This window comes from Monopterus albus, unplaced genomic scaffold (genome assembly GCF_001952655.1).
Source record: "Monopterus albus unplaced genomic scaffold, M_albus_1.0 scaffold163.1, whole genome shotgun sequence".
Lineage (NCBI taxonomy): Eukaryota > Metazoa > Chordata > Actinopteri > Synbranchiformes > Synbranchidae > Monopterus > Monopterus albus.
In genome coordinates this window covers 438,685-449,630 of record NW_018128043.1, presented here as the reverse complement: position 1 = coordinate 449,630, position 10,946 = coordinate 438,685, and the positions used below count along the sequence as shown (strand labels likewise).

The following is a 10,946-nucleotide window of genomic DNA, read 5'->3' as shown; positions in this document are numbered from 1 at the left end:
GCTACAGTTGTAGAATTCCATGCGTCAAGCCACTCCTGAACCAAAAACAACGTCAGAAGCGTCTGTGCTGGGCTAAGGAGCAACAGTACTGGTCTATTGCCCAGTGGTCCCAAGTCCTGTTTTCAGATGAAAGCATATTCTGCATTTCATTTGGAAATCAAGGTCCCAGAGTCTGGAGGAAGACCGGAGAGGCACAAAAGTCAAGCTGCTTAAAGTCCAGTGTGAAATTTTTCACAGTCAGTGATGGTTTGGGGAGCCATGTCATCTGCTGGTGTGGATCCATTGTCTTTTATCAAGTCCACAGTCAACGCAGCTGTCTACCAGGAAATTTTAGAGCACTTCATGCTTCCCGCTGCCGACAAGCTTTTTGGAGCTGAAGATTTTATTTTCCAGCAGGATTTGGCACCTGCCCACACAGCCAAAATTACCAGTACCTGGTTTAATAGCCATGGAATAACTGTACTTGATTGGCCGGCAAACTCACCTGACTTAAACCCCATTGAAAATCTATGGGGTATTGTCAAGAGGAAGATGAGGGAACACAGACCCCGAAATGCAGACAAGCTGAAGGCCAATATTAAAGCAACTTGGGCTACCATAACACCTCAACTGTGTCAAAGGCTGATCGCCTCCATGCCACGCCGCCTTGATGCAGTAATTAATGCAAAAGGAGGCCCAACAAAGTACTGAGGACATAATACAGTACATTAACACACTTTTCAGAAGGCCAACATGTGTTTAAGATCCTTTTTTTTATTGGTCACATGAAATATTCTAATTTTGTGAAATACTGGATTTGGGTTTTTTTGTCTTTAATCCATAATCATCAAAATTGAAACAAATAAAGGCTTGAAATATTTCACTTTGTGTGTAGTGAACTAATATAACATATAAGTTTCACTTTTTGAAACAAATTATTGAAATAAATGGACTTTTCCTCGATATTCTAATTTTTTGGCACATACCTGTATATGCAAGAATAAGATTTATTCGAGAAGGCATTATGGAAACACTCTGTTTTAATTTTCTGTGTATTACTTGTTGGTGAAGAAGACAATTACCTATGTAGAGATACTGCTTGCAGCCAATGATGCATGAAATTTTTTGTATAATATGATGTTATGGGGTAGGACTGGATAAGTCTGACTTCTTCCTACTCCATTCAAACATGTACTAGGTGTAAGCAAACTGATTTTGGATTAGCATTGGTTGGATATGTGTAATTATGTGTGTGTTGCTGTCATTTGTTCTGTTCTGCATGTTTAAAAGAATAAATCAAATCAATCATTATATTGATATGATTTTTGTTATTGCGTTCACGACAGTGGGATGGATGGTGGTCACAGTGACCTTTGACCACCAAAATGTAGTGACTTCAGCCTTAAGTCCAAGTGGACATTTATGTCAAATCAAGATGGGGAATATAAACAATGTGTTTTATGGCGCAGTGGAAACACAACCACGCTCAACATGGGAGAAGCTCAGTATGGGCTGGCCCTGCTGAGACAAGGGCAAATGAAGAAATGACTGTTAAAACTGTAATGTAAAAGGATACATCTGTTTGCAGAGAGTGTCCATGTGACCAAACATTTCGGCCAGTTTGTAATTTCAAGTTCATTCAACAAAGGATTTGTTGTTTTGCAAACCTATATTACAATACACCAAACTGATTATTTTGAGTAAAGACTACTAATATAAGCTTGAGTTGTGTACTGCATCCATTTAAGAATGTGTTAATACAACTTGACGTGCTTAATTTCACCTTGTGTAAAACCTTAAACAGTTTAAGGCAATGGGTTTCCATGTGATTTTCTAGGAATGTCACCTAATTCGGGCTAAGAGTACATTTTTGCACACAACTGTACATGACTTGATTTTTCACTGAATTACAACAACTTAACTTCACAAGGACTGTCTCTCTGTGCCCTATGTAGTGTGTGTGTCTGTTTTCTCCTACCCGGTGTGTGTCCAGCTGGGACTGCACGGTGGGGACATCGCCCCCTACAGGTGGCTCCTGCTCTAGCTGGTGACTTTTAAGCCTCAGCCAGTTCAAGAGCTCCTGCAATGACATGTGAAGCCTCTTCCACGGGGCCATCTCTGAGTCCAGGTGAGCCCTTGAAATAAAAACATTTTTGTTTCTTTTGTTTAGTATGGGCTTCCACAAAGAAGTCAAAGCAATTCTACTGCTTTTTTTCTCTACTCACCTCATGCTGAGGGTCTTGCTGTGCAGTTCATTCCAGCGTTGGGTCATGTTGTCCAGACGTCTGTGGAGCAGGGCAGTGTCCTCTGAGTCCCCCAGAGAGGTCAGAATCCTTTGACCGTTTTCATCCAGGGAGTGGTACATCTCTGTGTGGCTGTCAATCTCTGCCTGGAGGTCCTGGTAACACATATGCACAGTAAAAGTCAGTGTGGGGAAAAAGCAAATGCAGTAAGTCCTGCTAGAGCACACACTCCATTTTCTTGGTAATAGCAGCCATCTTTCAGGAATTCATTTTATTCATCGCTTTGGTGCAGTGCTCAGTAATGGGATCAAGATCTGAGAGAGTGATTTACTCTCTAAAGGTAACAGCCACCAGGATTGAGCCATAATGTAGGGCTTAATGCACAGTGGATGGAACCTTCTGTAGTAGTGAATGTATTATTTAGCCTGGAATCAGGCTGACTACAACAACAACTTTTTTCCTACAGACAATCTATTAATAAAACTCTCACTGTTCCTGATATGAAGAAGGAACAGACCAAAATACAACATACCAAACTTTGTAAAGCACAAGGAATAAAGCTTGATTTCTGTGAACAATTCCATTTCGGGAATGGTGCAAAAGAATAGCTACAGAAATGTGATGTTAATTATTGCTGCATCTTGTAAGCTAATTAAATACTTTTGTATTTTATGACTTTACTTTTTACTTTATCTGCTGGTATAGGCCATTTCTGCCTATAAATGTTTTTCGCAAATTGAACAAATTTGCTTACTGAGCTTATCATACTAGTAAATGTCTTAACTGTTGTAAATACTCTATTAAACATTCATAAAGCCATTCACTACATATTACTAAGTTCACGGATGGTATCGTACATTCTTCAAGCTTTTTATGTACTTTATTTCAAGTAGATAACAATCTCTATGCTGTCTGAGTACTGGGAGAAACACTTTCCACATGTTGCTGGTAATACTAATAGAATTTTTTTTATATGGATAACACAGTGCATTTAGTGTATGTATAGGAAAAGTGGAATTAACTTTCATACATTTTTTTTCCACTTCCAAAACCTCAAAGGTCTCTTTTCAGTTCTAAGTAAAAACTTGTCATTGATTGTCCTTTCATAGCTTTAACAGAAGGTACTCACTGTTACTCTGCAGTCATCTGTTGCATTTCATTTCACACATCCTGCAAAAGTGTGTTACACTCGGTGTAGGTTTTAAAATAAATTAGATGACATGAAATTTTAATGATACCTGAAGGGAAAATTGGGTCATCGCATCAAAGACCAGGACACAGACAAATACAGAATACATAGAAAGACAGTGAAGGTGGAGTGCAGTATTAGACTGATAAATTTAGTTTTGGAAGGTTTATTACATTTTTTAGAAAGCTACGTCTATATTTGCCTTTAAAATGCCTCAATTGAGGAGTGGACTCAACTTAGGTTTAGACATGTATTTCATATAAAAAGCTTTAGTCCACAATGTGACAAATTTTTGAGGAAGATGCAAAGTGTGAAACCAGCTAAATATCTCAATGAATATATTTGGTGTGCAGTAGTTGTGAATGATATAAAACTGAACTAAACAAAACACATGCCAAACGGTTCTTGTATTAGAATTTTAATCATCAGCTACTGTACTTCATTAATAACAAACAATTAGCTTGACTTTTTGTCATAATTGGCACTTTTTTCTAAAAAATTAAATTCCTTAATTTGGGATTACACTGCTTGATTTTCTTCCCCAACCTGAACGTGGTAGACCTTCCTGTGCAGCATCTTCCAAACTTTACTCTGGTATCCAAAAACTAGACATCAAAAAGAAGAAGCAGCAGCATCATCTGTTTCTTCTAGTCCCTCAAGATTAGCTTCCAGTGTAAGTACATACTGTAAGTGTGTTCTGTTAAAATGTGTGTGTGACAAAGACAGAGATATGGAGATGAAGAGCAGGGGCCCCTCCCTTCATCACAGAGAGATGGGGGAAGAGTTAGTTACACATAAAAACGGAGGCAGAGTTGGAGAGATTATGAGTCAGAGCCAGTTAGAAAGACAGAGGGGGTGACAAAGAGAGTGGAAATTGGGAGGGCAGGGGGTATCAGGTGTAGAGGTTGAAAGGGCACATTAAATGATGAGTATGCTCATTTTACAATTAAACATTGTCTGTGAGTGTGTGTGCTGAAGGGAGTGCCTGAGAGTGTGTGCGCTCTCTGGATGCTACGCCATTATAATTGGATACAGAGGACTATCTCAGTGCTGCATACAGTGCTGCTGTTGTATTGAGAGAGCTGTGTGTGCTGAAGGGAAGTGTGCAAGGCATGAAATTACAAGACTGTGTGTTTGAAGATTTATTTCCAAAATGCTGCATGTGTGCCTGTGTCTTTTCCTTACAGTATGTAAATTTGTATGTGTGTGTGTGTATGTGTGTGTGTGTGTGTACACTCCATTGGATAGTGTATGTGGGTGCAGGGTGAGGGCCGAGAGTCAAAATATGTTCTCTCACAGAACAGAGCCTTCCCTTCAACACCCACAATGCAGTTGGGGGGTTTGCATTTGGCTGCCAGGCCACACCAGACCAATGAAATCTCTGTATACTGCCATGTCAGCATTCCTGTCATACCAGCCAGGGCAGAGAGTCAAGGCAAAGTACCTTAAACTCTGGGTCAAAAAGTGGAAATGTACTGGATGTGGATACAAAATGTTGCAATGATTTCATTTTCTTGATTTTTCTAGATCAGTGCTGGAGCATTTTGGTTTGATTTGCAAGTAATTACTGAGTGGAAGGGACTACAACATTTTTTCCTGTTGGTGAAGTTACAGTTTCTGTAAATGACAGTTTTGTTTGTCTGTGCTGATGGCAAATTCCAAACAAATGTTCTAAATAAATCATTAAACAGAAGGTTGATTTCTTGCTTTACCCCATAAAATATCTACATGACAGGAGTAACAGCTTTAATGGAGTGGGCATGAAGTTGAATGGCAATAGTTAGGAAACTGACCAAAATTGCAAGTGTGTGCCAATGGAAACCCAAGTTTCATTCTGCTGCAACTTCACATTAAAGGACATGTTCACATATTGTCTTAAAACAATACTCAAATGCCCTGTAATCATTCCACCTGTCCATACTGGCCATGATGTGATTTCAGTGGAGAAAAGGGGATAAAATCTACAGTCCTCATTTTATGCAACATGCATTTACAAATGTATGAGACTTTAACAGTCTGAGCCACACAGATCAAGTGGATGTCTTCTAAAACTTGTCTTTCTAGTAGAAAATTTGGTTACACTTTTTCATAAGTACAAAGCAATTCAGGATGGTAGTTACAGCCATCAATAAGGTTGGCCTCCACAAAAAATACATGAAGTAGGATATAACTGTGTTGGGGAGTAATTCTTGTGAATGGTAAAAGTAGAGATAACAGAATGTAGCTGACTTTACAAGTAAAGAAATTGCTAATTGAGCTAACACATACTGAATTAGCTAAGTTATGTTAGCCAAGGAAGCTAGTTAGTTGATGTTACATAAATAATATGTTACAACCATAAAATCCCTCTTTGCGTTGCTGTCCCACCAACACAGCTCCGCAAAAAAACATGGACATTGCTAACAAAATAATTTTATACTAAAAATATGTACTATATACTGTATGTTGCTATTTATATTCTGCACCTTAAGACACTACAGCATGCTGTGCCTTGCTGTCCTATGAAAAACCATTTGCGCTGTACAGCTTGAGAGTTTGTGGCTGTCTCTGGCTCATCTTGACATGAGTATACTCACCCATATCGAAAAAAACTGCATAGAAAAGGCTTGGATTGGAAAAAGGTGTTCTCACTTTTCTGCACCGAACAGATTATGTGAAATGACAGGGGTTATTACTGAAAAGCCATTGTAAGAAGTAATATAAATTTAAAGTTTAGCATACTTCCAAATGACTCACAATCCATCCATCTTCAGCAGAAAGTCAATAATTTCATATGAGAAACACATTACCTGTGTGATACAATGCAGCTGCATGTAATTAAATCAGTTTGCATTCAGCATGTGTTGATTATACTGTATATGCTTCAACTAAAGAAACAGAAGCCTTGTATTTTTACAAGATAAACACATACAGATTGAGAACTACAACTGAAATCAGGGTTGTAATAACTCAATAAAACAAACAGGTCATTCAGTTACATCAAATTATGCATGATCTGAAAATCCCTCAAGTGAGCTGCGTACAGACTGGGCGAGAGGAATTTATAACAGGATTAGAAGGAGCTCCTACCTTCCACTGGGCCAGCAGGTTCCTGGCCGCCTCAGGCTGCTCTTGCAGTCCCTCCTTGTTTGTGGTATCTATTAAAACATTGCAGGTTGTCTCAGCCTCCGTCAGCCAGTTGAGGAACTTCTCCACGTCAAGGTAGAACTGCTGCAGTAGCTTCAGAGCTGCCTCCAGAGCCCCCTCCCTGTCTGACACACTGAAGAGTCACAGATACATGACAAGATACATGTCATTAAACTAGCCAAGCTGCTGTGTGGACAATTTAAAAATTATTTTCAGGGTCAGTTTTATTCAAAACATTATCTGAATTATTCTTCTTTTTAAAGCATTTTATCAGCTTTTATTCCAAGATTTAAACTAAAGGCATATCCTCTAAAGGTAACAGTCTCCTTCATACCAATTTAGACTTGTCTTCTTTTGACACCACTTTGGTCTGAGTGGGCTAGGACTGAAAAATATTAAAGGCAGACTGTTTTGAAGTACAGTACATCTAGATGTGTTTTTCTACTGCACCAAGACCATTTTTTAAAAATGGTCTGTTCCACATGGACTCGTGACAATAAGGAGTATGAAGATTTTACCCTGATCAATCACACTGTCAAAATCAATTAAATCTTTAATTTGTTGTACTTGTATCCTACTGCATACACCATTAAAAAGATAGTGATCCCACACTAATATCCCACTTAATATTGCTTCATGTCTATTCCTCTTGGTTGGTTTGTAAAACACCAGAGTGAACAAAAACCAGATAATGACTAAAATGCAATAAGGTGTCATTTTTTCCTTTGGTCCAGACCAAGTGGAGAGAGAATACTACAGGTATAAAAACACCCTAAGATCCACAAATAGGCAAAACTCTATCATCTGCATAACAATAAGTTCTTTGTGCAAGTTAACTTTTTATGTAAAGTGAAAATTAGTGTGGGCTGAAAACACAACCATATTAACCATATTAAGCATACATTCAACAGTATGAAGGAAAGTAAGGGGGTCACATCATATTGATTGCTTTTTAAATAGGCCTTTATGTTGTGTTCAAGCAAGTTGTCAAAAGGCATTTTTATTCTGTACATTAAGTGTATGTGTCATTACCGTTTGTTGATGTGTGTCCAGGTGGTCATCATGTTGTCATTGACCTTGGTGACCTTGTGAGTGTCATCGTCAGAGTATAATGTCAGCAGTTTGTCAGCCAATGCATTAGTTTTATCCACCTGACCCTGCCACTGCTGCAGCTCCTTCACAAAGAGCTGGAGCAGGAGGGAGGCAAGAAAGAGACAAAACAAGGTGTCAACAACTGAACAAATGCGATGATTCACACTCATCTTCTAAATGTCTTTTGACTCATCCCCAGTATGAGTAATATAAGTTTTTGAGCACACAAGATAGAAAATGGAGTGTGTATCTAAATTAGGTGTAATTACAAAGCTAATTTAGGCACAAATATGCTGCATATATGAGAGAGCCAACATATTCATGCAGCCAGTGAATAGCTCACTTTCAGTTCAGCTTTTTGTTTCTTCAGTGCATCCACTGAGTAAATGATCTCCTGCCAGGACTCAAGCCTTTCACTGGCCCACTTGAATAGATGATCCACCCCCTTCTTGGCATCCAGCCAATCCGAGGAGTCCTGCAGCATGTTGTGGAGCTGTCTCATCCTATCTGATAGTTTGGTCTGAGAGTCCTCCCAGTGAGCCTGAAGCCTGTCAACTATAACAGAAGGAAATACAATGTCAAACATATGAAATTGTTTAAAAGTGTTAATGTGCAAGGGCCTATGTGTGTGTGTGTGTGTGTGTGTGTGCGACATACTGCATTCAGTGATAGCATTACGGATCTCCTGGTTGCTGGTTTTGTTCTTCAAGTTCTGGGCTGCTGTGACCTGCCTCTCAAGGAGGGGGCGCCGCTGCTCCAGCTCCCGCAGGGACTCCTGCAACCACACAATCAATATTTCTAATTAACTAGTGAAGTTTAGCATATAAAGGAATTAACATTTAATTCATACAAATACAACACTTTTTTGTTTTTAAATCTGTTAGTGATAAATCTGTCAGTCAACTTTCAGTACGCTAAATTTTCCCCAGCTGTACCCACCTGTTCACCTTTTTATTTATTTATTTATTTTTTTGAGGCCCTGACCTTGAGGTGGCCAATGTTGGTGTTGATGTTGTCCAGGTCAGCCACCACCACTCGCTTGTTCTGCACCATGTTATCCAGCATAGTCAACCAGTCACTTAGCTCAGCCCAGGACTTGTTAAACTGAGCTAGCCCAGCAGAGTCAGGCATGGAACGTCCTGTCAGATTTTCAGCTGGGACACACACAAACACAAACACAATGTTTAGATCATTTTTTGTGTCCAGTTATAGACTGGAGTATCAAGATTCACATTAAATATGTTGCATTTCACATTTTTGTAATAGCTTGCAAAGCTGTAAAGGATATGAAACTGAAGAGCAATGAAGAAGCCTTCTATTCCTTTTTATGTACGGATATACTAGTAGGCTATTACATTACAGCATTATAACACCTCATGTAATGAGCAAAATCGATCTGAGTAGATCCCCTTTTGTGTAAAATGACAACTGGAAATAACTTACAATGCTTTCACGGGTTTGCAGCAATGTATAACCAAAAGACAACAGCACAATCTGGAAGCACAGTATTTGTGCCCAAAGGCCCAAGGTCCAGTTTTGACTTGGGCTACCATCTATACAATGAATCCTGGACTCATGAAGATAAAAACATCTTGGGAAATTTAGCTTTCATAGCAAGAAAACATATACTTTATAAATGGATCTGTGGAAACCATCCTACTAGAGTTGCCCTTGTGGCCTGGTTCAATTCCAAAGGGACTGCTATGTTGTCTAACACACACAGAGCAATCAAAAGACATACACTGGAAATACCAACAGGTCTTACTGGCTTTTTTGGTCACCAGGAGAGCAGCCATTCTTTCTTTATGCAGCCGCACAAGCTCCAAAATCACTGTCCAGTCTTCTTTCACCTTTCTATACTTTACCTGTCTCACACAAACATAGTCAGAATCAGTGTTGACAACAATGACTTCACAGATAGTAAGGGCTGTATAAATGCAATCGAAGGCTTTTATTTTGATACAGCAACTACAGGTGGAGAAAGCTCAATAGCACCTTCTCAAGTCTAATATGGTTCAGTGCTTTTGATCTTCAAAAGATATGAATGCTCTCTGACATTAATGAAGTACTTAATATGGACCTGATGAAATGTTTGAAGCAGCTACTGGCAAGAGATGAAAGAAAAAGGTGCTATATATAATATTTTTTTTTCCAAAGGAATACAGCAGGCAAGCACATTTAATGCATACTTTTTTGCCATCACTCTTTAAGAATTAATTTGATTTGGCGTGTATATTGTAAGAAAACAACATACAAGATGCCTCCACGACATACAATCAACAGCATATAAAGAAGAATATAAGCCACAAGAATGACTGACAGTTCGATTTCCTCACCTTGTCTGGTTGGCTGGAAGGAGTGTCCCTGAACAGTTGACCAGCTCGCTGCAAAACAAACTCCACTTCTGGCTGCCTGGCTTGCACTTCCTCAATGATCTGGAAAAGCAACAGACATCGCTTACATATGTAGGATATCCTACATGAGTGACTATCTTTTGGAAGAATGGTGTTCATCTCTCCAGCAGAGTTCACAATGCCAAGGTGCATCAAAGCTGTTCATGTGCGTCCTACCCTGGGCGGTGGCTCCTCGGGGCTGTGCTCCAGCTTGGCTCTAGTGCTGGATGCCCAGACTGACAGGTCATCCAGCTGACCCTGAAGCTTCTCCAGCTCCTTCAGCAGACCCTCAATCTCCAGCTGGTGCTCAGGCAGAGCCCTGAACACCTACACAAACACAATGTGTGGTTTATTCAAGCACATAGCACTCTTAAAAAACTATTTGCAGTGGCTGAAGAGAGTTTTGGGTTGTGTTGACACAGGACTCGTGATGACAGTGATGTGTCTGGTTTGGTCTTGAATTAGATTTGATGACTCTAATTATATAACAGAAAGCCTGTGTTGCATACTGGGAGTATGGTGTGGAAGAGACATGGGTGCTTACTATATGCAGGGAAGGTTTACTCCAGTGGTTTTGGAGCTTCACCCAAAATGATGGACATTTATTCCCTTTCTTGATGAAATTTCAGCCTCTGCTCCTTCCATTTACATTTATCACTGACTAATACTTGCACAGTTACAACAATTAGCTACAATTAGTCTCACTAGAAACTGTAGCACTTTCTAAAAATAAGGTTGAGTCGCTTTAAATAACATTTTTGATGCAGGACTTTTACAGGTGAAAGAGTATTTTTAAAGTGTGGTATTAGTACTTTTACTTAAGAGGAAGACCTGTGTACTTCCAGCACCACTGGTTGCATTCACAGTGGCAACAGCTGACCTGAGCCCAGCGAGCGTTGATGATCCTGATGTCTTTGTGTTTGT

General features: G+C 39.4%; 1 protein-coding gene across 1 annotated transcript in view; it reads right to left on the bottom strand.

The window, feature by feature from the left end:
• Positions 1 to 10,946, bottom strand: part of LOC109968814 (dystrophin-like) — a 345,011-nt gene that overhangs the window by 137,743 nt on the left and 196,322 nt on the right. Inside the window, 11 exon segments of the mRNA XM_020615347.1 lie at positions 1,958 to 2,114; positions 2,205 to 2,377; positions 6,481 to 6,670; positions 7,570 to 7,724; positions 7,973 to 8,184; positions 8,287 to 8,404; positions 8,614 to 8,783; positions 9,395 to 9,494; positions 9,966 to 10,064; positions 10,200 to 10,349; positions 10,903 to 10,946. The exon segment at positions 10,903 to 10,946 is cut by the window's right edge and continues 14 nt beyond it. Of these exon segments, the coding sequence (XP_020471003.1) occupies positions 1,958 to 2,114; positions 2,205 to 2,377; positions 6,481 to 6,670; positions 7,570 to 7,724; positions 7,973 to 8,184; positions 8,287 to 8,404; positions 8,614 to 8,783; positions 9,395 to 9,494; positions 9,966 to 10,064; positions 10,200 to 10,349; positions 10,903 to 10,946 (1,568 nt within the window).